The following is a 27,867-nucleotide window of genomic DNA, read 5'->3' as shown; positions in this document are numbered from 1 at the left end:
AACCTCAATATTATTAAAATCAAGTGACAGTGTGAAGTAAAGAGAGCACAGTTGAAGAGTTCGGAATCTCCCTGTGTTGCGCGTCGCTTTGACACATATCGTTATATTGCACATGGCTGGAATGACTTTGAAAAAGTTTAACAGAACAAACAATTATTCTACATAAATTATTCAAATCGCTAAATCCTTTGTCTCCGATATCAACCGGGGTCAGAGAAAACCCAATCAAGTGTTCTGGTATGAAAAGTTTCTGATAAGCTTCTTCCATAAGATATCCTTTTTCTTTTCTTTTTTTCCTCTCTCTTCCTCCTCTTTCCTTTATTTCTTCCTTGTATTCAGCAGCACGTCAGCATCAGGGAAAATGTTCTGTAGCGTAAGGACGTCAAGTCTTCGTTGTGAATAGTAGTTGAGCTACCGGTGATGGGAAATGTAGTCTTTTGTAGAATTGAGCGCATCTGTTTCGATACTGTTCTTTTCATTGGAGGGGTGGGGTGGGGGTGAGTGTGTGTGTGTGTGTGTGGGGGGGGGGGGTTGGTTAAGTGTTTCATCCACACATTCCCAAGAGGTCTAAATCCGTCTACTACATTTCACTGATAAACCTTTTTCCCTGTATCACACTGCATTTCCCATGGCTCATCCTGCGCCCCTCTCTCATCTCTCCTCCTTCCTGGAGACTTTGGAGGAATGCCAAGCGGTGGACCTAAGAAAGAAAGAAATAAGAGAAGTTAAGTTAGAAAGAAGTGGATGTAGCTACGGCATGTGTTTAATGGTGTGCATTTAACGGCATGCGTTTAATGGCGGTCCCCCTGACTCGTCCATCCTCTTCCTCACCTGATGAAGGTCTTGAAGGCGGCGCTCTGGGGGTTGATGCACAGCGGCACCCGCTTCCCCTGCTGGTGCTCCGTGATGAAGTGATGGATGAGCTCTGAAAGGAAAGAAAACATGGGTTCAGGTTGGCCGTCGGCCAGCCAGTGTCACGTGACGTTTCCACAGCGAGGGGAGAACCCACCCTGCGACACGCCAACAACACTGAAAAAGACTGACGGTGGACAAATGATAGTGTGACTGTGTGAAAGAGAGATAGAAAGCTGGCTAGTAGCCCCACGGTGGTGTAGCGGTCTAAGCACTGGCCACTAGTGCATGCTGCCCACCGGGGACTGGGTTCGAATCCCAGCTCGCCAGATCCGGATATGGCTGGGGCACACACGAGGAGCGGCATATTGGGCGGCCGCTCCCGAGGGCGGGTATAGGAGTATTTCCGGACAAGGATCCGTCGCGCAACACCGCCCCCTAGGTGCCGGAATAACGGTGCTGGGCTCGAGGAGCCAGTCAGCTAGTCTGCCTGGCGGCCTCCTCTGGGACTGCCGGCCACGGGGTCGTGCGGCGGATCCTATGCAATAGGCAGGGAATAATTGGATGCTAGGTGGGTTCAATTGGCTACCAAATTGGGTGAAAAAGGGATAAAATCTGAAAAATAAATTTATAAAGAAAGCTGGCTAGTAGGATATGGGGAGAAAGGAAGGAAGGAGTGAGGACTAGACAGGAAGATTTTAGACAAGAGCACGAGGGTAGCGACGGGAGAGAAGAGAAACAAAACAAAGAAAAAACCAAAACGCGTGCTATCATGTACGAAAGGCGCTATATAAATAAAGCTTTTACTTACTATCTAGCGTTAGCTCCTGCTACCGTTGACCTGTGTGGGCACTGAGCAACTTTATCTTGAGTTATACCTATCGCCTTATTGTCTTGGGCTGCAATGTCAGGAACCGAATCCTAAGAATATTTTACTCTCTTACACAGGGATTAAAGCAAAAAAAAATCTCCTGACTGAAAATTTGTTCAAGCCAAGTCATATTCTCATTTTAACCTCCACTATATGTTTGTATTTTATAACGTTAGCGTTTTAAGGGAAGAAGATTCTTTTGAACAGCTTTTCTATTGCCAGTTTGCTTTTATGTGATACGCTCGGCGGAGAGGGTGATTGGCTGCCCTTTGCCCCCCCTTGAGGCCCTGTTTAAAAGTAGGGCTTTGGGGAGGGCCAGGAAGATCATGGCTGACCCCGCACACCCAGGACACGGTCTCTTCGCCCCGCTCCCCTCAGGCAGGAGGGTGCGGTCCCTAAAAACTGTGAAGGCCCGACATACAAACAGCTTTTTCCCCACAGCCATCCGGCTCCTAAATGCCGCTGCCCCCCCCCCTGACCTGACCCCCTATCTATCTATCTACCCTCCCTCCACCCCCACTGGACTGTCTGGATATGAACACTTGAACACTTGATCTCTGCACTTTATATTTATATTAATTATGACTCTTGCACTTCGATGTTGGTTTGCACTGTCTTGTCCTGTCTTGCACCTGTCCTGCTGTAAACCGTGCTCCATTGTTCCAAACCAAATTCCTAACATGTTTACATGTCATGGCAATAAAAGTCTTCTGATTCTGATTCTGATTTATGTGATATCAATGCTGTTTTCAATTCATGAAATAAAATTGATACTTATTGCAAGGGTTGACTCTGACATACAAATAATCAGATAATGGGTGTGGCTTAGACAATTAGGGGGAGTGGCTTGTATGAAAGTGGGTGTGGCCTGTCGGTGGGGCCGAGCCGATTCGTAAAATATCTGAACCGTGTCTGTGGCACTTGTGGTTGCTGAGCTAAAGTCCTTTAACCTTCCTTTAACCACTAGGCCGGAAAAGCCTTCATTAAAGTGGGTGGCTGCTGCTGGCGTACGTTTGGGCCCAGGGAACGGGCATGGAAAGAGTCACAGTCACCAAACTCTACACACTCCTTGATTGTATCCCTACATTGTACCAAATCAACTTTCAGAGTCCTAGGCCATTCCTGGGAGGCCTTGCACGCGAGCTAGCGGGAACCTGTAGGGAGCTCTAATGCTTGATGTGAAGTGCCTAGTGTAAAAAGACATGTTCTCACACGTACAGGGAGTACAACATGTTGCATTTTCATGCCATTAGGGTTAGGGCTTCCTAGGGTTTCCTAGGGTTAGAGATGCATTTGGACTTCTGGAGTACCTCCACTACTTTCAATGGGTTCTGAAGGTCTGAGAGCAAAGGGCTTTCTACCAGGGGTAACTAACCCTGGGTAGAACCTTGGGTTCAAATCTGGAGTGTGTGGGACCAAATGTGTAGATGTGGTGAGCTAATGAAGCTCTTTGAGATTGAGATGAAAAAAGGGCGCTTGTCTCTTTAAGGCCAGGAGGGAGTTAGCGACTAGCGATGTTAGCTTAGCGCCAGTTTAACAGAAGTAACTTCACTTTTAACATGACTTCCCGTGGTCGTAGCGGGCTGGTTGACGGCTTAAAATGACCGTGGAGACCTGTAGACCTTATCCAGCTATAGTCTTGTGTTTCTACCCCGGGGCATAGCCGGTGTTATTCACGGACAAACACTCCGTAGTAGAGTGGTTCTAGTACACTGGACATATGTAGCCAATTGACGGAAATCCGTCGCGACTTGGAAAAAATTGACGGAAATCCGTCGTAGCGACGGAGAACTTTAATCCCTGCTTACATTTGTGTAATGTGAAGTTTTTTTTTTGTTGCAAAAATGTAAAAAAATATTTCAAACAAAAGAAACGCATGCTAGCTAGCATTAGCTCCTCCTAGCGTTAGCTCCTGTTAGCGTTGACCTGTGGGGGCGGCTGAGCAGCTCCCTTACCTTTGCCCTGCCAGACAGAGAGCAGGCTCTGCTCGTAGCTGTGGCTGAAGGGCCGGTCGGCGGGGGGCTCAAAGTCCCGGGTGTAAACCCGTCCGCTGGGCACAGAGTAGCAGCACTGGCACATGCAGGTGTGATACCGCAGACGGCCCTCGTCCAGGTAGGGGTGGGACAGGGCATCACTGCCTGAGATACGCTTGGCCTGGGGAGGGAGAGAGAGGGAGAGAGAGAGAGAGAGAGTCAGTCACACACACACAGAAAAGTCACACACACACACTCACACACCCCTGGTCCCCCCCCGGTCTCTCCCCCCCCGGTCCCCTGTACGCACCGGATCAAAGACCAGCATTCGACACAGCAGGTGGATGGCCTCATGGGTGGCCCCGTCAGACAGCATGTACAACACAGAGAGGGAGGGCTGCAGAGAGAGAAAGAGAGAGAGAGAGAGAGAGAGAGAGAGAGAGAGAGAGAGAGAGAGAGAGAGAGAGAGAGAGAGAGAGAGAGAGAGAGAGAGAGAGAGAGAGAGATTGTTAAATAAGCTACTGGCATGTGATGATGACAGGGTATATGGTGCATTTCTCTATTGTCTGGGTTGGTTCTGGTCAGAGGGAGCCTCAGGTGTTAACGGCTGGCCAGGTTGGGAACCAACACCTGACCAAAGGATGAGACACACCTACCCCCCAAAAGTACAAACTCAGCTTTCGAAGATTCTAATCTGCTTTCACCAGACCTGACCAACAGCCAGGCTATAGTGTGTGAAAGGCTGGAGATGGTGTGGTGTTGGTGTGGTGTTCTGTTGTGTGGTGTTGGTGTGGTGTTCTGTGGTGTTGGTGTGTGGGTGTGGTGTTGGTGTGACGTGGTGTTGGTGTGACGTAGTGTGGGTGTGGTGTTGGTGTCACATGGTGTTGGTGTGACGTAGTGTGGGTGTGGTGTTGGTGTGGTGTGGTGTGGGTGTGGTGTGGTGTTTGTGTGGTGTTGGTGTGACGTGGTGTTGGTGTGGTGTGGTGTGGTGTGGGTGTTGGTGTGACGAGGTGTGGGGGTGGTGTTAGCGTGGGTGTGGGTGTGGTGTTGCCGTGGTGAGGGTGTGGTGTTGGTGTGACGTGGTGTTGGTGTGGTGAGGGTGTGACGTGATGTTGGTGTGGTGAGGGTGTGGTGTGGTGTTGGTGTGACGTGATGTTGGTGTGGTGTTGGTGTGGTGTTGGTGTGACGTGGTGTTGGTGTGACGTGGTGTTGGTGTGGTGTTGGTGTGACGTGATGTTGGTTTGGTGTTGGTGTGACGTGGTGTTGGTGTGACGTGGTGTTGGTGTGACATGGTGTTGGTGTGGTGTTGGTGTGACGTGATGTTGGTTTGGTGTTGGTGTGACGTGGTGTTGGTGTGACGTGGTGTTGGTGTGACGTGGTGTTGGTGTGGTGTTGGTGTGACGTGGTGTTGGTGTGACGTGATGTTGGTGTGGTGTTGGTGTGACATGATGTTGGTGTGGTGTTGGTGTGACGTGGTGTTGGTGTGACGTGATGTTGGTGTGACGTGATGTTGGTGTGGTGTTGGTGTGACGTGGTGTTGGTGTGACATGGTGTTGGTGTGACGTGGTGTTGGTGTGGTGTTGGTGTGACGTGGTGTTGGTGTGACGTGATGTTGGTGTGGTGTTGGTGTGACATGATGTTGGTGTGGTGTTGGTGTGACGTGGTGTTGGTGTGACGTGATGTTGGTGTGACGTGATGTTGGTGTGGTGTTGGTGTGACGTGGCTGGCAGACTTGTGGAACACGTACAGGTTTGTGAGGAGCCCTCAGGATGTGGGCCCGCGCCCCTTCACAAGCAGACGCCATGGCAGAGAGGGGAGGGGTACCCAGCAGGTCAGTGATGAGGTCCAGCTGAGAGAGAGAGAGAGAGAGAGAGAGAGAGAGAGAGAGAGAGAGAGAGAGGGGGGGGGGGGGAGAGAGGGGGTAGAGAGATAGAGAGAGAGAGGGGGGAGAGAGACAGAGAGAGAGGGAGGGGAGAGAGGGAGGGGAGAGAGGGAGGGGAGAGAGACAGAGAGAGAGAGGGGAGAGAGACAGAGAGAGAGACAGAGAGAGAGAGAGGAGAGAGACAGAGAGAGAGAGAGGAGAGAGACAGAGAGAGAGAGAGAGAGAGGGGGGGGGGGGGGAGACAGAGAGAGAGAGAGAGAGAGAGGGGGGGAGAGAGACAGAGAGAGAGGGGGGAGAGAGACAGAGAGAGGGAGAGAGGGGGGGGAGAGACAGAGAGAGAGAGGGGAGACATTTAGCATCATACTCAAATTCAGGCAGAAGGGCAGGGCCCGGGCAGGTGCACAGTCAGACTGCCAATGCATCATATACTGTAGGTACATAATTCAGCATGGTTATAGCGGTTTCTTTTTCTATTCTACTATTCTATTCTACTTCTGCTGTCTGCGTCTCCCTGGGTATTCCCTTACGCGTGATGAAAACATGTCTACTAAACATGTCTTAGATGGCAAACAGTAAAGAAATGCCACAATACCAGGACTTAACAAACGAGATGCCCAACAAAGGATTTGACAAACCCTGGCCCGTTTTGCGCAACAAGTGGAAGACTCTGAAGCAGCGGAGACAGGGTTACCAGATGGGCTGGTTTTTGGTGGATTTAGCGGTTCTTAGACTGTGGTTAGGCTGGAAATTGTCAATCCCATCTGGAAACCTTGAGCGGAGATTATACACATGGTATGTTTACAGATATCGCACTGCTGGAGATGCACACCACACCTTGTTAAAAGAAATAAAGATTTATTGAACTTTTCTACTGATAATACATTCTACTGATGTAGTCTACCATTTGGTTTTAGTTATATTGCTCTCAGTTGTTTGTACCTTTTGCTAAATCAAGCATTTAGAATGTAGAGTGCATGTTGCGAAATTTCGCAACGTCAATATAACAAATAAACGCATTGGACTCTAATAAAACGCATCGGAGGTCAGTGTGCAAGGTCTCTGTGCGTAACGTTTTTTTCCGGATTACGGATTTAAAAATATGCATTCATTGGTGTGCAAGGGCCTTAACTCTGGCACGCCGGCTAGAGATTGGACCTATTTTTTTCGAGCCACGCACATTTTCAGGCAAAACTCGATGTACAGAGACATGGCTGGTAGTAGCAGCTCCGCAGTTAGAGCCACGGAAGACACGCAGCCGGTCTGAAAGCCGCAACAGAGAGAGCCGCAGCGGTTCCGCCACGCACACGCGCTGCTGAGGTTGATCGGCAATACCCCGCCCCCCCCCCTCCTTTCTGAAGACGGTCCTGGCCTGACTACCTGTTGGATGGTCCTGGCCTGGCCTACCTGTTGTGGCGCATTTCCATTGACCGCCACGGTACGGCACGCATTTGTATCCTACCCGTACCGTACTTTCAGAAACGCTTCTCCGTTATACACAACAGAGCTGGAGCGAGCCGAGACAGTAGGAGGCATTAAGTGTCATAAGAGCACTTCACTTTAATAAGTGCCGCTATACAGCAGAATTACGTCAAAATGCAGCACTATCATGCACAGATTACATTTACATTTTTTACATTTTTGGCATTTAGCAGACGCCTTATTCCAAAGCGACTTACAATCAATACATTTGAATACTAAGCATGTGAATCAGCAATCCATCATTCGTTGCAGGAAGAGTAATCTAGCTCGGGCCCGGGGCCACTGATAGAAGGAAAAACCTTCTCCCTATCGCCTTCTACTAAAACCTTATTTTTTTTGTTTTTTTTTACTGGAGAAACTGAGAAACAGTACAAGGGGGGCAATAGAAGTTCTTAGGGACACAGTAGAGGGGAAAGCGGGTGTCTTTAGGAGACGTAGTGGTGAGGGTCGGAAGATTTCTCAGGAGGAGCAGTTAAGATGTAACCTGAAGAGATGGGTCTTCAGTCTACGACGGAAGATGGGTAGTGACTCTGCCGTTCTGACAGCCGTGGGGAGCTCATTGCACCAGCGGGGAGCCAGTGTTGTGAAGAGACGTGATCGGGCAGCCCGACTGCTGTGTAGAGGAGGTGGGGCCAGTCGGCCAGCCGAGGTGGAGGAGCGGAGTGAGCGGGCAGGGGTTTGGGGGGTTACCATTTCCTTCAGGTAGGCACTAGGCAGGGGCTGTCCCTTTAGCTGCCTGGTATGCAAGCACCAGGGTCTTGAATCTGATGCGAGCTGCTATCGGGAGCCAGTGCAGGGTGCGAAGGAGAGGGGTGACCTGCGAGTATTTGGGGAGGTTGAATACCAGCCGGGTAGCAGCATTCTGGATGAGCTGCAGAGGTCTAATGGCTGAAGCGGGGAGCCCAGCCAGGAGTACATTGCAGTAATCCAGGCGGGAGATGACCAGTGCCTGGGTCAAGAGTTGCGCTGCCTCTCTGGTAAGGAATGGTCGTATCCTTCTGATGTTGTAGAGGAAGAATCTGCAGGAGCGAGCCGTTGCTGCAATGTTCTCCGCACAGGATAGTCGGTTATCCAGGAACACTCCAAGGTTCTTGGCTGTCAGGGAGGGGGTTACAGTAGAGTTCTCCACTGTGATGGAGAAGTCTTGGAGAGGGCAGGCTTTCCCGGGGATGAAGAGGAGCTCGGTCTTGTTAAGATTGAGCTTGAGATGGTGGTCAGCCATCCAAGTTGAAATGTCAGCGAGGCATGCTGAGATACGGGTTGCCACGTGTACATCAGACTGGGGGAAGGACAGGAAGAGTTGAGTGTCGTCTGCGTAGCTGTGGTAGGAGAGCCCATGTGAAGAGATTACTGAGCCAAGAGACTTGGTGTAGAGGGAGAAAAGTAGGGGCCCTAGGACAGAACCCTGGGGTACTCCAGTGGAGAGGGTTCGTGGAGAAGATAGCGATTCTCTCCAGGTCACCTGGTAGGAGCGGCCCGCCAGGTAGGAAGAAAACCAGGAGTGTGCGGTGCCAGAGATGCCCAGGTCGGAGAGGATGGAGAGAAGGATCTGGTGATTGACTGTGTCGAAGGCAGCAGACAGGTCAAGGAGAATGAGAACAGAGGAGAGGGAGGAAGCTTGGGCAGAGTGGAGGGCTTCCGTGACAGCAAGGAGCGCAGTCTCAGTGGAATGCCCAGCCTTGAAGCTGGATTGGTGGGGGTCTAAGTGATCCATCTTCCGGAGATAGTCAATCAGTTGTTTAGATGCCGCGCGTTCAAGGGTTTTGGAAGGGAAGGAGAGAAGGGATACAGGTCTGTAATTGTGGGCAGATGATGGGTCAAGGGTAGGTTTCTTGAGGAGAGGCTTGACTCTGGCTATTTTGAAGGCCGCTGGGACAGATCCTGTGGATAGGGAGGAGTTGATTAGGGTGGTAAGGTAAGGAAGGATGTCGGGGGAAATGGATTGGAGAAGGGGGGAGGGGATGGGATCAAGAGGGCATGTGGTTGCCCGCTTTGATGTGATAAGTGTGAGAATCTCATCGGGGGAGAGGGGGGAAAAAGATGACAATCCAGAGACCGAGTGTTGAGGAGAGAGTTTGGAAGGGGTGTTAGCATTGTTAGTGGGAGGAGGGAGAGGTGGAGGGGAAAAGGTGCTGCTGATGTCGTCCACCTTTTTTTCAAAGTAGGTGACAAAGTCATCGGCGGACAGGGAGGAAGGGGGAGGGGGAGGAGGTGGATTAAGGAGTGAAGAGAAAGTGGAAACAGTTTTCTAGGATTAGAGGCAGAAGAATGTATTTTGGAATGATAGTAGGATGCTTTAGCAGCTGATGCCGAGGAGGCGTAGTTGGCAAGGAGAGAGTGATAGAGGTTAAGGTCATCAGAAAGGCCAGTTTTTCTCCATTTCCTCTCAGCTGCTCTGAGCTCAAGTCTGCAAGCATGTAGCGTTTCAGAGAGCCAGGGAGCTCGAGGAGAGGATCGAGCTGGCTTCAAGGTTAGTGGACAGAGGGTGTCGAAGGATGAGGTGAGAGCGGACAGGAGGGTTGAGGATGCCGCATCAGTGGATAGAAGGGAGAAGGATTCGACAGAGGGTAGGGAGGATAGGACAGAAGGAGAGGGTGCTGGGGGACAGGGTACGTAGGTTACGACGAGAGGGTCTTAAGTGGTTAGAGGCTGAGAGGGAAGAGGAAGTTTTGAGGGGAAGGGAGAAGGATATAAAGTGGTGATCAGAAACTGGAAGAGGGGTAACGGTAAGGTTGGAAGTGTGGGAAGATCTGGTGAAGACAAGGTCGAGCTGATTGCCTGCCTTATGAGTCGGAGGAGAGGGGGACAGGGTAAGGCCGAAGGAGAGGAGAAGGTCAAGTACTCCAGATGAGAGAAGCTTCTCAGATTGGAAATTGAAGTCACCTCGTCAGATCAGCCTTAAAACATGTAACGTTAGATATATAACGTTAGACAGGGAGCAATGTATTTCTATGGAAAGGCTGTGCTTGACGCTTCCATTGGACAGGGTTCCTACAAGTTTCAACAAGTCAAATTTAAGACCTTTTTCGACCTCTTTGGATATCATTTTAGATCTATTCGTGACAGCTTTTTGTCATCCTCGAGGTGATGAAATTAGGGATTTCACTGCCATACAGACGAAAAAGGAAGCGAATTGGCATTTTTTTGGTTCCAGCTTGATTAATTTCCGCGTAAATAGATGTGGTCGGACTGATTTTTCCTTTTTTTGTTGCAGAGGAACGGGGTGACTGGCACCCTGTGACAAACGCACAGATATGAGTGCTCCGGTGTCTTGCTGGTAGTCTTTTATTTATACACAGGGGTGCACATAACTGGTGCGCCAGTGCGCATGCGTCGCCAAAATGCATGCTGCGCGGCAGATCAGCCGCATGAAGGCGCTTTTGCGCACCAACAGCTGGGTCCAAGAAGCAAGCCCCACTAAGTAACTATTTGCCGTCCCCTCAGCCGAAGGCCCGACGAGTAATCCATCACAACAGTCGACCGACGACGACCACGGCGACTCCCCTCACGAAAACATTCGGAAAGTATGTATCGTAACTCGTACTTTCATTCCGCGTATCGCGTATCGCATGGTTATCACGCCGACACGTGAAAATTCAGTCCCGAACATCCTCTACCATGGTTGAAATTGAGGACAGTGATAACAGCAGTCAAGAGAGCAGTGATGATGATGATTAAGCTTGTAGCATAAATAAATGCTTAGGCTGTAACTTTTTGTTGAAAAGTTGATTTCAGTGTTTACAGAACAGAGCAGTGCTTAAAGAGATGTCCGTTTATTTCAGTGTGTTTAAAGAACAGACATTCAGTTAGTGCTTAAAGAGATGTCAGTTGATTTCATTGTGTTTAAAGGAGTCTGACAGACTTTCATGCTTAAAGAGCAGTCATTTGATTTTGCATTTGTTTATTTTGTTTTGCACACAATCATTTGTTCGTTCATCTTTATTTATGAATAAATGTCGTTTTGCTAATATAAGTTATCCATGTATCGCTTTTTCATCCATCCTGTGGGACGGGTCGTGACTCGCGAGCTCGGGGAGCACCAAGCAGCATCCCTAGGTGCTCCTCTGAGCACTGGCCCCAAAAAGTTATGTGCACCCCTGTTTATACATCATATGGATGTTACGTGCCTGTTACTTGCCGCTTTCATAATTTTATTTAGCCTATATAGCACAAGTCATGCATTGAATGTAACCTCAAGTGCAGCTGAACAGTATTAAGTAAACCACAATACATGAGTGGGTGTCCGCGTCATCGTTATCGACAAACGCACCGAATCGCCGTCCACACGACTCCAAAAACGATGCGGCAAAACTAAATGTTGAAATAGTAGTAATAGCACGTTCATTGATAAAAGGACATAAGGGATGGAAAGGGGGGATGGCAGTTTTAGAAGGGGGATGATGAAGCGTGCTGGAATGTGGAACAGTCTAGCATAGGCACAGCACATCGCCATAATAGTAAAAAAAGTAAATTACTTTTTCCGAGAGCGAAATCTGTTGTGGTATTTAAAAAATGGCGGTTAGCTGTGAACTCTATAAACATTGGATGACGATGTTGTGAGGATTTCCATTAAACAATCAACGGTCTGCAGCGTCACACGTCACACACAGCCTAGCACGGATAGTACCTTTCGCTCCTAGTCAGAAAGGGTAGCTAAAAGCAGTACGGGTACTTCGGCTCGGTTGGCAGTGGAGAAAGCAAAACCGGGCACACACGGTACGGTAGGGTAGTGGAAAAGTGCCATTGGATGGTCCTGGCCTGGCCTGACTACCTGTTGGATGGTCCTGGCCTGGCCTGACTACCTGTTGGATGGGGCTCTGTGCCTGGAAGAGGATGCGTCGGCCCAGGAGCTCGGCGAAGATGCAGCCCACGGACCAGACATCGATGGCCGAGCCGTAGTGGCGGCTGCCCATCAGCACCTCTGGGGCCCGGTAGTACTGGGTCACCACCTCCTGGGTCATGTGACGCGACGGGTCGGGCTCCTCCACGCGGGCCAGACCGAAGTCGCAGATCTAAGAAGGAGACGGAAGGGTTATGACCGTCATCATGCTTCTTCCAACTGGCATTTGGAGCTGTATCATTACTCTGATGAACAGTCACATATGGACAATGTGTGGTCCAAGGGAACTTCATGTATTCTTGTATTCGTACACACACGTACACACACATACACATACACTACCTTGAGCAGACAGTTGCTGTTGACTAGAAGGTTTCCAGGTTTTATGTCCCTGTGCAGGATCCCAGCAGAATGCAGGTACTTCAGCCCTGAGCAAGGAGAATGACCATTATTCACCACGGATGCACACACACAGGCCAAAAGAAGATAGGACACCCCATGAAAACCATTTCAAACATATTTAAACTAGGGCTGTCAATGTTAACGCGTTCACGGTTATGATCACGCTTAATTTGGAAACCTTAACGCTGTAAAAACATTACGTGAATTAATATTATTACCATAAGAGAGCTAGCTAGCTAGCCAGCCCTGAGCTTGGTTCAAAAGACAGACAGTGTTCTGAGACACAGCCAGCTGTCCTACCCGCTACGGTGGTTAGATCCAGAACAGATCTGCCCCAGACAAGGTCCGGTGTAACAAACCAGTTGTGAATAGCAAGTATATAGCAAGTATTCAACGTGCTTCTGTCAGTGTACAATCATGTTTATTAAAAGTAACAATCAGCAATTTTTAAATGTTCAGTTAACAAAGGAGAGACATGCACCTGTGATATCAATACGAGAATGAAAACAACACAGATCAGTTTGAAGAAAAAAAACTGTCATCAGAAAGACAAATTTTGTCAAAGTCGAGTGCTTGGAGATGACTGTTTTTCTCCGCTTGTTGAACTGTAGTGAAAGTCGGAACAGCGAAGATATAATACATTATAGTATTATCAGTACAGTGTATCTGTGTAGTCTGAGGTTTGGCAGTTAAGTGCAATTCTGACTGCATAGCTTGAGACTTTTTTTTACTTTTTACGATTCTAATCTTATTCAGAAATCATCAAAAATAAGAGATGTTTTACATAAACGTCTTTATTCCAACTCCACACATGTTTTTGTTGTAACCCCCCAAAATACATGTAAATACTAGTATTTTAAACATGTGATTAATCATGATTAATTTCAGAATATTATTGTGATTAACTTGATAGAAAATGTGACTTTGATTTTAACAACATTAAGAGATGGAGGTAATATAACTAAAACAAAACAATAATATAACAAACTAAACCTCATTTATTACTAAAAATACCTAAAATTAGAATCAAGTGCACAGGAGCCTGTGTTAAATGACCTCAGTCATTTAGTTTGGTTTTCTCTTCATTGTTGAAGTCAGTGGTATCATCATGGTGAGATAAAAAGAGCAAAAGGCCTTCAGAAAGAAGGTTGTAGATGTGTATGAGTCTGGGAAGGGATTTAAAAACAACTCCAAACAATTAGAAATCAGCCAGTCCACTGTCCGGAAAGAATGAAAGTGGAGAACATTTAAAATAACTGCCAACATGGCCAGGTCAGGCCGTCCTAGCAAGCTCAGCCCAAGAGCAGACTGCAAGATGCTTAAAGAAGTCTCCAACAATCGTAAAATGTCATCACAGGACCTACAGGTAGCTCTTGCCACAGTTGATGTCACACTAGGGCTGCACGATTAATCGATTTTAAATCGAAATCGCGATTTGAAATGATGCGATTAGCTAATCGCAAAGCCTGCGATTTGCCTGCGATTTAAAAAAAAAAAAAAAAAAAAAAAATAAATTTTTAAACCTTTATTTTACCAGGAAGTCACATTGAGATTAAAACCTCTTTTGGAAATTTGATCAGCACTCATGGAATGCCTCTTGTCCAATCAAATTACTTGGTCTCTTTATGACTTTGAACCCGGCGCTCTCAGAGCGAATTTACGAACGCAGGCATAGGTTGTGTCACGACAGTCAGTCCAATTATTATGAGACTTCGGGCTAACGTAACGGAGACAATTAGACACCACATGGCTTACTGGACGTATGATAAACGTTAGTATGTTATAATTGCGACAGGTAAGTGTACAATTTCACTATACTAACTGTACCAGCCAAGTGCATGTCGGTGCTGTTAGTCCAGCCTTAAACTTAGCTTAGCTAACTTGTAGTCTTCGAGACGGTAGCTTAGCTTAGCTACTCATGCTAACCCGGCGTTAAAGTACAGACACAGAGTTGACAGTCTCAGCAACCTGCGGGTTGGTGTTTATATAGTATAGCAGGCTTATGGATACATGGAAGTTAACTGTTCTGTTGTCAAACATGAATGTGTCCTGTATGCATAACCTCATACCATTCGTTCATACCAGCCGGCTTTAAAGACGCAGAGGTTAGCCTAGCCTAGCCTTGGGCTGAAGTATGTCACAGATTCCTAAGTCAAGGTGACGTGTGTCTGTGCTCCATAGTCAGAGACCACCATTCTATCATTCATCAGTTCGACTGTTGACCGAGTCATCTAGATGTGGTCCTTTCAGTTATAGTCACAGTGTATCCCCAAATGATCATTTTAATAGCTGGATCATCTTAGAAAGTAGCCACCTGTCTAGATGAGATGAGGTTATCATATATACAATTCATATCTTTTAAGTTCTCATCCTTGCATTAGAATTAGAGCAGTTAATAGTTTGATGGTATCATGTGGTAATGCTCTCTGAAAATAGGTGATAGACAGATTCATCCAATCACCTGCCAAGTATTTTTTTGAAAGTACCTGCCCTTTTCCAAACAGCTTCCAATTAAGCTTTCCTAGATGGTTGTGTGAAACAAACCACCTGAGTCAGGTTAGTAATGCTCCATCACATGTTTTAATCTGAAGCTTGATTTTAAAGCAACCCAACTTTAAAGCAACCCAATGTAAGTTTAGTTCTTTCACTCGTAGCTCGGGCTGTGGGGGTGCTAGAGGAGTGAGCCTCTAAGTCCCCTGAAGACGTACAAACAAACTGCACGTTGATACGACCTTCCTAGCCGGAGATATGGCCACACTTTACAAAAACTCCCTTTTTTTTTTTTTTTTTTTTTTGCTATTTAAAAAATAAATAATCGCAAATTAATCGCAATCGCGATATCTGTCCAAATAATCGCAATTCGATTTTTTTCCCCAAATCGTGCAGCCCTATGTCACAGTACATCTACCATCAGACTGCACAAGTTTGAATATCATGGGAGGTCTGCAAGGAGGAAACCCTTGCTCTGAAAAATAACAACATCAGGACAAGACTAAAGTTTGCCAGAGAATACTAGACAAACACCAGGACTTCTGGAACAATGTGTTTTGGACAATCATCTGTCCAATCTAGATGAATTATTTGGGCACAATAACAGAAGACATGTTTGGCACAAACCAAAGACAGCATTTGAGCACAAGAACCTCATATGAACTGTGAAGCATGGGGGTGGAAATGTCATGGTTTTGGGATGCTTTGCTGGTTTTGGGATGCTTTGCCAGCTCAACATCATAGAATCCACTATGAATTATTTATTGTATCAGAGGGTGCAAAAATGTGAGATAGGGATTAGGGATGCACGATATGCATTTTTTCCAACCGATACCGATACCGATATTTACCCGCTTCTCGTGGCCGATAACCGATATTTTTTTTCTTTTTTTTTTCTTTCCTAGCACCAGGGGAGCCCCCCCTCCCAAATTTCGTTGTTTGGTACCTGTACTATATCAATGACAATAAAGACCATTCAGATATAATTTCACAGTTGATAACCTGTAGTTCATGCACACCTGAAGGTAAGAAAGGCTATGTAGTGAGCAAAGATTGATGATTTAATATTCCATAGTGATCTCACCAAATCTAACTTACATCACTATTGTTAACACAACAAAGAGAACACTTCTGACTCTTCAAATGTTCATTTATTATTTCCTCTAACAAACAGAATCTGTTATAGACAGTGCACAATGCTTTTTTTAGCCAAGATCTGGCCTCCTTTTATGAAAACAAAAAAGGCTCACCTAAGAGTAATGAAGTCCTCATCCAGCCGCTGGGCCGTCAAACTAAGCATACTGACTGGACTAACGTCAGAAGTCCATATGTCCGTGGTAAAACTTATCTGGCTTACGCTAGTATCGATCAGACTATGGATGTGTGTGGCGACTGGATCATACATAGCAGGCAGGCACACGTCTGCAAAATAGCGGCGACTTGGGAGTGTATACCGGGGCTCTAAATGTGAAATTAGCTGGTGAAATCCTTTATCTTCTACTAGAGAAACGCGCTACAGAGAGTCGTGAGAACAGCACAGAAGATCACCGGCGCCCCCCTCTCTGGAAGAGCTGTACAACACACGCTGTCTCAGGAAGGCCTCCAAGATCTCCAGGGACCCGACCCACCCTGGGCACGTACACTTTATCAGGCTGCCCTCGAATAGGAGGTACAGGACCCCGGCCGCTAAGACAAACAGACTGAAGAACTACTTCTACCACAGGGCCGTCAAGGCCCTGAACACAGCAAAGGCCTAAGTTCTGGGCCCAGGACAGTCCGGACGGATTGTATGGCAGCTAGTGCTGAGGCACAAACATGTACATTTCAAGCCTGCAAACTGTGACACTTTAAAATAACGTGAAAAAATACTTTTGTGCAATATGACAACCCTAGTTGACTATCTGTGCAGTATAGTACAGTGGATTGTGTACATAGCCTTTATTGATGTAAACCAGCTCCTTACCTTCTTGTGATTTTATGCTTTTTCTAAAATGTTTTTTTTTTTTTTCCTTTCCTAACACCAGGGGAGCCACCCCTCCTAAATTTCGTTGTTTGGTACCTGTACTGTAGCAATGACAAATAAAGTCCATTCCATTCCATTCCATTCCATACAGAGAAAGGCTGGTCGTCGAGGGCCATAAACTCCATTATTTTTTCATTGATTGCTTGAGCCTCAGAAACTGTGAAGAATGTCCACACCGGGGAGCGGATTTGCAGAACCTAGGATGGTAGGGCAATACCGCTACCTGATTGGTTGGCGAAGCACTCGTGAAGAGCCCCCTCATTGGCTGGCGAGGTATTGCCCTACCTTCCCTGCTTCGCCAACCAATCAGGTAGCGGTATTGCCCTACCTTCCCCTACCATCCTAGGTTCCGCAAATTCGCCACCGGGGAAGGCATGTTTCGCTCTCGTCTCGTCTATACACTGCGGCTTCATTATCGGCTAAATATCGGCTAAAATTTTATAAAACCGATAAATACCGATAAACATTAATTTCCCATTATCGGGCCGATAAATATCGGTGCCGATAATATCGTGCATCCCTAATAGGGATGTCCCGATCCGATATTGATATCGGATATCGCTGCGATATTGGTCCTGAATGCTGGATCGCAGATCGCACCAGAAAAAAAATAGGCAGCGATCTGGGGCTCGCGATCCGGCGTGTCACTCACGTGATGACAACAGTAGTAGTCAGTGGTCACATGCATGAGAGTTTGCTAGTAGCTACCTGTGTGTAATGAGTCTGACAATGTCATGATGCCAGCTGGTGAAATCATAAACCATTTGCTAACGTCATTTTCCGGTTGTTTACATAGTCTGAAACTACAGATGGTAAGCTTTCAAATGATGCATCATACATTGAAATCTGAAAAAAATTCAAGACGACACAAATATTTGAATAATTGTACAGCTCAAGAATGGTGACTGCTAAAAACGCTGCTAACAGCTAGCGGCTAACGTTTCGTTCTAAAGCGAAAGTATGTTTACAAGCCAGGTATCACTTACCGGTAGCCTCCGGCAACAGTGAATCCAACCTACAGATTATAAGTATTTAGTGATCGTTAAACTGTTGTATATTATATCGAGTGGGTACTTTAAAACTTCAAGTTGCCTGTTATGAAAAAAATGAAAACCAGATATTGTTGACACCCCTTCGTTTCTGCGACTGGTTTCTGGTCTCACCAGCAGGCTACACTTAAAAAAAGGGTCCTATAATTGATTTGCCATTTGTAAGAGAAGATACATAGAAGGCACTAAAACTAGAAATCAGACAGTAACTCTTTTTTTTCTACAATGCTGAATGCTGCTGTTTAAATAGTTTTAACTTTAAACCAGTTGGTCACTGAGTACTGCAGAGTACTGTTTTTGTTGCTTGAATAAAGGCTGGCCGTCTTTAATAGCCAACTGTTGTTGTGGACTATATACTGGGGAAGTATTTGTTATTATTCAGGATTAAAACAATAAATACAAATATCGGATTGATATCGGTATCGCAGATACCTGAAGCCCAGGTATCGGTAGTGAAAAAATGGGATCGGGACATCCCAAATGTGAGACCATCTGTCCAAAAATGTAAGCAGAAGTAGATGTGGACCATGCAACATGACAATAACCCAAATCATTCTAGTAAATCCACCAAGGAATGGCTCAAAATAAATAAATGTAGATGCAAAACTCTGAAACAACCCCCGAAACACAGCCCCCACCAGCACAGCGTTCTCACCCGACGAGTTAAACCACTTCTACGCTCGCTTCGACAACAAAGAAACAGCCACCAAAACCGAGCTGACCAGCCTCTCACGCTCTCCGAGGAGGAGGTCTTTCACCAGCTAACCAATGTGAATGTACGGAAAGCTGCGGTTCCTGACGGCATTCCTGGCTGGGTCCCCAGGACAGGCGCTAGACCACTGACCCTGGTCTACACTGACATCTACAATTTGTCACTGGCCCAGGGAGTGGTCCCCAAGTGCTTCAAGGCAACAACCATCGTGCCTGTCACTCTGCTGCAGTGAGCCTGAAGGACTTCCGCCCTGCTGCACTCACGTCCGGCCGCATGAAGGTCTTCGAGAAGGCGCTTCTGGTCTGACGACTGCATACCGATGCACGGATCCTGACCAACTTCTACCACAATTGGGAGTATCCTCACCAACTGCATCACAGTGTGGTACTGCAACTGCACTGTGTCCGACCGGAAGGCCTTGCAACGGTGGTGAAAACCGCCCAGCGCATCGTTGTCACCAAACGCCCTTCCATCGAGTCCCTCCAGGCAGACCGGTGTCAACGGAGGGCGGCAAACATCATCAAGGACACCTCCCACCCCAACCGCGGACTGTTTGACCCCCTACCTTCAAAGAGACTCAGGAGGTACAGGATCCTCAGGTCTGTTTGACCCCCTACCTTCAAAGAGACTCAGGAGGTACAGGATCCTCAGGTCTGTTTGACCCCCTACCATCTAAGAGACTCAGAAGGTACAGGATCCTCAGGTCTGTTTGACCCCCCTACCATCTAAGAGACTCAGAAGGTACAGGATCCTCAGGTCTGTTTGACCCCCTACCATCTAAGAGAAGGTACAGGATCCTCAGGTCTGTTTGACCCCCTACCATCTAAGAGACTCAGGAGGTACAGAATCCTCAGGTCTGTTTGACCCCCTACCATCTAAGAGACTCAGGAGGTACAGGATCCTCAGGTCTGTTTGACCCCCTACCATCTAAGAGACTCAGGAGGTACAGAATCCTCAGGTATGTTTGACCCCCTACCATCTAAGAGACTCAGGAGGTACAGGATCCTCAGGTGCCGCACCAGCAGCTACCCCCCCTCCCCTCCCCACTGAACTATTGCGCCCCCCCACCATGGGATACTAAGGACTACACTTGATTCTATCACTCTATGACCTCTGCACTACTGATGTTTACATTACTACCTTTGTACTACTGTATATTGCACGTCTCCTGACATACCGTATTTTCCGGACTATAAGTCGCGCTTTTTTTCATAGTTTGGCTGGTCCTGCGACTTAGTCAGGTGCGACTTATATATCAATGAATATATAATTTCATACTGACTGACATGAACCAAGGAGTAAACATTACCGTCTACAGCCGACAGAGGGCGCTCTGGGCCGCTCTGGGCTTGTGACAACTATATGCTGCTCCTTTTCCCCTGAAGAAGTGATCTAAAACATTAGCTTGTTGAAGCTAAGCAAACGGTAGCTTGGTGAACTTGCTTACTGGTAACTTGCGTGTTGGACTCGCTGGCTTGTTATGTTCATTTAGCCTATTCAGCTTCCCAGGTATGTTCTTTATGCTATTGTGTTGCTGAATAACTGTTAATGTGGCTTGTTATGTCAACATACCGGACTTCTATTCAGCCTGTTGTTCTGTGTGCTATTGTGTAGTTGAATTGTGTAGTTGAATAAACTTGCCTTTCCAGATTAAATGTCTGTTCTTGGTCTTGGATTTTGTGAAATATATTTCTAAATAAATGCGATTTATAGTCCAGTGCGACTTATATATGTTTTTTCCTCTTAATGTCTCATTTTTTGACTGATGCGACTTATACTCCGGAGCGACTTATAGTCCGGAAAATACGGTAGCTTCTTTTATACTCCGCACATCAGATACTGTACCAGTGTTTCCTCTATATGCATTTATTCGTGGCGGGCCGCCACCAAAGAATTTCCTCCGCCACCAAATGATTCAGACAGTCCACTTTGATTCAGGCTGCGCAGAAAGGCAGCGAGTTATTATGACCGGAAAACAGAAAAAAAGCAGATTGAAGCTAGATTTAGGCCGCTTCCAGACCAACATTTCGTTACGATTTAGCGGTAGTTATTTACAATTTGTTACAATGTTGCAATTAACCTCGTCGTTTGTGTTCGCACTGCAATCGAGACTCAACAGGCGCGCGGTGCGAGGCGACGCGCTTTCAAAACAGTTTTGTGATTGGTCCGAATTTAGCGGGACATTTGGATTTCAGGAAATCCCTCTCCTCTCTCTCTCTTAGCCCGTCGCCGGTGCCTTTAATCCCGTAAACGTATCCTAATCGAAAACGGAACATCATCAGCGACGACTGTGGGTTATTGCATTTACTGCTGTTCTCTGGTTCATGTTCTTATACCAGTGCTCAGTATAGAGTATTTTAAATGAACATTCGTAATGTAGTCTCTGATGTTCATGGTCAATTAAATGCGGTGGTAGCTGACGTCAGCACGTTGCGCCGTTCTGAGCGGCAGGAGGTCTCGCTGCTCTGTTTTTAATGTTTGTCCGTTTTTTGTTGTATAATGTCTAATGTTACAACCTCAGCCAGAGTTGTTTATACCAGAAGTGCCCTCTTTGCACTAAGAGAGACTGCAACACATGAGGGTTTCAAACACTCATTACCGAAGGAACTACGGAAGAAATACCGGGGGTGCAAAGCTGGAGCGAAGCTAAAAGCTAAATCGAGGAGGCGGTGGAGATACAAGCCGTTTCTACCATCAATCGTAATGGGAAATGTTAACTCCTCCTTACCCAACAAATGTGACGAGTTGGAGGCACTCGTGATGCATCATTCAGTGTCGGGAGACGGGAGTGCAGCCTGATGTGCTTCTCTGAGAGCTGGCTAAATGACAACATCGCCGACTCATGTGTGGAGATCGAACTATTCATAGCAATATGCGCGGGGCAAAAATAATCTATTGCTTCTAAAATCACCACGAACAGAACGGCGGAGGTACGGGTAAGCAGGGCTCATGTTGGTGTCCTCAGAGGTAAGAGTTGGTTTTCTTTAACTCAACTGATAGCATTACCTTGCTGTTGTTGTTTACCGAATGCTCCATCTGACTGTCACACTGTGATTTTACTTGTGTAAACAGTTAATGAGTAACGTTAGCCGGTTCTGTGCGTGTACTCTCACGTAGGCCTACTTCGTATTGATCTTTCTGTGTGTGTGTGTGTGTGTGTGTGTGTGTGTGTGTGTGTGTGCGTGTAATGCGCGTTCCGCATGTTCCGCTGCAGCTGTAGGATATGTCGGTATTTGATCACCTTCTATATAAAATCACCTGCTCGGCTTTAATGACTTAACCGCTATTTAAGAAATTATAATTGTTGCCACCCTCTATACTAGTTTTTGGTGAAACCACGTCTTTGTTTTGAGCGCCAGTGCGCGTTTTATGCGCGCGCGAAAGATAACCGCTCCGCCACTAATGTGAAAAATCCTGGAGGAAACACTGTGTACATAAACTACCTCACTGTACATAGCTCATAACTGTATATTGCCCATAACTGCATATACCTCTAAACTATACTGATGTTTACAATACTACAAATAATACAGTATATCTCAAAAGTGAGTACACTCTTAAGATTTTTGCAAATATTCTGTCATATCCTTTCAGGGGATAACACTATCTTAATGAAACTTTGATATAACTTAAAGTAGTCAGTGTGCTGCTTGAATAACAGTATAGATTTATTGTCCATTGAAAATTACTCAGTACACAGCTGTTAATGTCTAAACAGCTGGCAACAAAAGTGAGTACACCCCATAGTGAACATGTCTAAATTGTGCCCAAAGTGTCAATATTTTGTGTGACCACCATTGTTATCTAGCACTGCTTTAACCCTCCTGGGCATGGAATTCACAAGAGCTGCACAGGTTGCTTCTGGAATCTTCTTCCACTCCTCCATGACGACATCACAGAACCCACGGATGTTGGACACCTTGCACTCCTCCACCTGCCTCTTGAGGATGCCCCACATGTGCTCAATTGGGTTTAGGTCTGGAGACATACTTGGCCAGTCCATCACCTTAACCTTCAGCTTCTTCAGCAAGGCCGTTGTCATCTTGGAGGTGTGTTTAGGGTCATTATCATGTTGGAAAACTGCCCTACGGCCCAGTTTCCGAAGAGAGGGGATCATGCTCTGCTGCAGGATGTCACAGTATATATTGGAATCCATGTGTCCCTCAATGAAATGCAGCTCCCCAGTGCCGGCAGCACTCATGCAGCCCCAGACCATGATGCTGCCACCACCATGCTTGACTGTAGGCAAAACACATTTGTCTTGGTACTCCTCACCAGGGTGCCGCCACACACGCCGGACACCATCTGACCCAAACAGGTTTATTTTGGTCTCATCAGACCACAGGACATGGTTCCAGTAACTCATGTTCTTGGATTCATTGTCTTCAGCAAACTGTTTGCGGGCTTTCTTATGCATCGGTTTCAGAAGAGGCTTCTGTCTGGGGCGACGGCCATACAAACCGATTTGATGCAGTGTGCGGCGTATGGTCTGGGCACTGACAGGCTGACATCCCACTTCTGCAACCTCTGCAGCAATGCTGGAAGCACTCGCACATCTATTTTTGGAAACCAACCTCTGGATATGACGCTGAGCACGTGGACTCAACTTCTTTGGTCGACCCTGGCGAGGCCTGTTCCGAGTGGAACCTGTCCTGGAAAACCGCTGTAGGATCTTAGCCACTGTGCTGCAACTCATTTTCAGGGTGTTGGCAATCTTCTTATAGCCAAGGCCATCTTTGTGAAGCGCAATAATCATTTTTTTCAGCCGCTCAGAGAGTTTCTTGCCATGAGGTGCTATGTTGTCCAGCATTCAGAGAGAATTGTGCCCAAAACACCAAATTTAACAGCCCTGCTTATCATTTACACCTGAATCCTTGTAACACTAACGAGTCACATGACACCAGGGCAGGAAAACAACATCATTGGGCACAATTAGGACATGTTCACTATGGGGTGTACTCACTTTTGTTGCCAGCTGTTTAGACATTAACAGCTGTGTACTGAGTAATTTTCAAAGGACAATAAATCTATACTGTTATTCAAGCAGCACACTGACTACTTTAAGTCATATCAAAGTTTCAGTAGGATAATGTTATCCCCTGAAAGGATATAACATAATAATTGCAAAAATCTAAAGGGTGTAGTCACTTTTGAGATATACTGTATATTACATAGTTACCCATCACTACATCTTATTCTATTTATATCATGCCCTCATGTATTTATATCATGCCCATACATCATTATTAAAATCTAAAGGGTGTACTCACTTTTGAGATATACTGTATATTACATAGTTACCCATCACTACATCTTATTCTATTTATATAATGCCCTCATGTATTTATATCATGCCCTTACATCATTATTTGCACTTCTGGTTGGATGCATTTCGTTGTATAGTACTTGTACTCTGTGATGACAATAAAGTTGAATCTAATTTAATGAATCTAATCTTCTGGAATGGCCAAATCAAAGCCCAGATCTTAATCCATTTCAGATTCTGTGGGGTGATTTGAAACAGGCTGTGGATGCCAGTCACCCCTCAAACATCACACAGCTGAAAGAATTCTGCATAGAGGAGTGGGAAAAACGTTCTCCCAGTTGATGTTGAGGTTAGTTCAGCCTTTTAATATAAACAACTGCTTTTTCAGCTTTTTAAATATAAAATAAATTATGTTATCAAATCAATTATAAGGTTCGTTGTATCATTGTTTTTGGTTCAATTACATCACTGTTATCTATAGATATTGTTTGAAAGAAGATGACATATTGATATGTCCATACTTCTTAAAAAAACTCAATATTTCATGGGGTGCCCTAATTTTTTCACATGACTGTACATACTGTGCATTGCAGAAATACTCAACACCCCTCTACCATTTGTACATTCTCTGTTGCCTCAGAGCCTGAAATCGATGTTCATTCAATTAGGATTGTTTCCCCACTGATCTACATGCCAAACAATTATAAAAGGAATTTGAGCCCAATTGCCCAAATCCAAATAATCCAAATCGACAATCTTGAGATTTTGTGATGATCTGAAAGGAAAATGTGCAACCGAGTTGAGACGGTAATCCCACTCCTCAAGGTCAAACCCATGCTGTTAAATGACATAGGTATTTGCAGAGACGATCACATGTTGGCAAACCCAGTGACCCGGTGTCAACATGTTGGCAAACCAGAGGTCACAAGTTCAAACCAGGTCAGTTCCAGGCTCGGTCGGAGCAAGTGGAATTGCGGGGGATGTTCGCAGCAACTTGAGACGCATGCCCCGCCCCCCCCCCCCCCCCCCGACACGCGCATTGTGACCCCTCAACTTTGACCTGTTCCAGCACTCACCTCGGAGGATCTGGTAGAGGAACACCTTGATGTGGTCGGTGGTCAGCGGCTGGGGAGACACGATGACCTTGTGGAGGTCGCTCTGCATCAGCTCCGTGATCACATAGCTGCAGGGGCAGGGTCAAGGCCACAACACAAGCTCCTCCACCCCTCCCCCCTCCCAGCGGAGCAGCCAACACAAGACCAGCGCTGAGGAGAGGGAGGAGTCAGTGGGTGACAAGTCTGATTTAGACTGTACACGTCCAAAGGAGGGCATGTCGGAGAGAACTTATAAAAGAAGAAACTGGGACAAGAGGGAGTGCAGAATAGATGCGTTGTAGAAGCCTTGAACTGGTGTGGTGTGAGAATCTATGTATATGACAAGTGTGTGTGTGTGTGTGTGTGTGTGTGTGTGCGTGTGTGAGAGAGGGACTGAGTGAGTAGAGTAAAGGATACATCTCCTCGAAGCAGTCTATCTGTGGAGGCTGGAGAATGTCCAGGGCTGACAGCACCTGCAACAACAGACACAACACCGACATGCATTAATAATAATAATAATAATAATTCATTAGATTTATATAGCGCTTTTCCGAGGCTCAAAGACGCCAAACTTTGATTAAAGACAACAAACACAACACTGACATGCATTAAAGACAACAGACGCATCACCGACATGCATGAAAGACAACAGAAAGAACACCGACATGCATTAACAGAACAGTTCTTAATGCCATTTTTGTTTTACACTTTTTGTTTGTTTAACATGTGTCACTTTACGAACACGTGGGCATGTGCAAACAGCTTCCAAATGCATTATGTCGACAAAAGCTTGGCATCACAAGTTCCTTTTTATGATTTTTGCCGTAACCATGTGGGTTTTTTGTCGAAAAAAGGTGAAATTATCGTTTCTGAACGAGCGACTGCCTGGTTTGTGTCTGTCCGTCAATAACGGCCATCTTAGCTTAGATGTGCCTCCGTGGCTGGCTGGAGATGCAAAGCACTATGGGTCGTCATAGGAGTTCCATCATTCAGACAAGATGGTTTCAGACAAGATTTTTCAGTTTTGCCGAACCCATCACCGAAGCGTTGTTAGTGCCATGCTCCACCGACTGAGCCACAGAGGACCACCAAAAAAGCCAGAAGGATCTTCTGTCTGTCCTCAGCTCTACTTCTTTCCCTGCCTCCTCCTGTCTGTAGTTCCATCCCTCCCTCCTCTCTTACGTTGTCCTGTCTGTGGTTCCATCCCTCCCTCCTCTCTTACATTGTCGTGTTTGAAGAAGCACAGCATCCTCAGCTCTCTGAAGACTCTCTTGCAGGACACCAGGTTCTGGAAGACGTTGGGCATCTTCTTCAGAGCCACCTTGCGGCCATCGCGGGGGTCCGTCACTGACCTACAGGGAGCGGAGGGCTGTGGATTAGCACCGAGGACCACCCACCCACCCACACAGCTTCTCTTTCCAACCATTCATTAGTTGTCAGATACTACACCGCCTCCATGCACAATTGGCCAGTGGGAAATTTGACTACGTTGACAAAAAAACATCACTGCAAAGTCTTCACCATAATGACATTAGTGTATTTAACTCCCATGTTGAAAGGACTTCACTTACCAGCAGTGATGCCGGTAACTCGCTACTAAGTAACGGGTTACTCTAATCTGAATACTTTTCCCTGTAACGAGTATTCTAACGCGATACTATTTCCAAATCAGTAATCGGATTAAAGTTACTTATTCAAGTGACTGTGCGTTACTATTGCGTTACTACCTCATAACTTAGGCTAAATGCAGTATTTCTTTGTAATGTTCGATAGCTTTTCTCGCGTCTTGGGGAGTGACGTCAGTGCTCACGTTTTCAACACGAGGTTACTATGGAAGGCCATGCCCGCAAAAAACGGCTCTCGACTATCGCGAGATTGCAGCAGAATCGCTCACGTGTATCACCACGCTGATTGCACAGTGTAAACAGAAGCGTAGCCTACACAATGGAGCGAGAACAGAGATATGCGTTAAATAGCTGGAAATATAAGGATTATTTTGAGTTTGTGTCAGCAAAGGATGACAAGAACATAAATGTTGATCATTGATAAACTCAGACTCACCCAGTTTAGGATTAGGATTATATTAGGATCATATCTGAATGGTCAGGGTAGGTTTTAGGTTTTGTGAAACCACTCCTTGCTAGTTACTGTTAAATAAAGATTATATTTATTTTATTGTTTAAAAACAAGTATTTATGTTGGGTGAGGCAAAGAAAGACTCTTTATTTTGTTGTTTTAAGTTATTGTTTAAAGTTTAATTATGTAATTTAAGTTACTGTTAAAATAAAGTGAGTTTTGGCAAAACCAGTTTTCATTTTTATGTTGCGGGGGGGGGGGGGCGGGTGCCTAGGCAGCTGCCAATAGTAACTAAAAAAGTAACTAGTAATCTAACTTAGTTACTTTTAAAATCAAGTAATCAGTAAAGTAACTAGATTACTTTTTAAAGGAGTAATCAGTAATCAGTAATCAGAATACTTTTTCAAAGTAACTGTGGCAACACTGCTTACCAGACCACACCAAAGGCGCCGTAGCCGATAGGACGATCAGGCTCCATCTCAGCAGGACTTGGCACCTCACTGGCGGGGTTACTGTGAGGCTGTGGTACCGCGGCCCCGCCGCCGGCGCTGCCCCCAAGTGATGTCGGGTGGCGAGGTATCCCCGCCGGGGCCGTGGGCCCGGTCAGACTCGGTGTGGCGCTGAGGCCCGTGGATGTCGCACCGGTTGCGGTGTTGACACAAAAATACTTATGGCCTAACTCAGCACCGGGAAACAAGTTACCACATACTGTCTGTCGGCCTGTGCCATGGAATGCCATTCTATTTCAAAACAACCTTATCTATTTAACTAGTTTGAGAGGTATGTCTTTGGATAGGAATTTGTAGGCGTTACGTGCATCACATGTACATGATCTGAGTTGAATTCTCAAATTCAATT

At 46.2% G+C, this 27,867-nt stretch overlaps 1 protein-coding gene across 1 annotated transcript; it reads right to left on the bottom strand.

Annotated features, from left to right (window-relative positions):
• Positions 1-467: 467 nt before the first annotated feature.
• On the bottom strand, positions 468-27,867 carry nlk1 (nemo-like kinase, type 1). The gene is made up of 11 exons (XM_080523978.1): positions 27,441-27,867; positions 26,156-26,285; positions 25,351-25,406; positions 24,916-25,022; positions 12,240-12,325; positions 11,860-12,069; positions 5,444-5,545; positions 4,007-4,093; positions 3,679-3,877; positions 832-925; positions 468-700 (listed from the first exon to the last, which is right to left on the bottom strand). The coding sequence occupies exons 1-11, from the start codon at positions 27,746-27,748 to the stop codon at positions 652-654; spliced, it is 1,428 nt and encodes a 475-aa protein (XP_080380104.1). The 5' UTR covers positions 27,749-27,867; the 3' UTR covers positions 468-651.

This window comes from Nansenia antarctica (genome assembly GCF_963989245.1).
Source record: "Nansenia antarctica genome assembly, chromosome: 2".
NCBI lineage: Eukaryota > Metazoa > Chordata > Actinopteri > Argentiniformes > Microstomatidae > Nansenia > Nansenia antarctica.
Note: the sequence above shows the minus strand (reverse complement) of the source record. Positions and strands in the feature narration are given on the sequence as shown.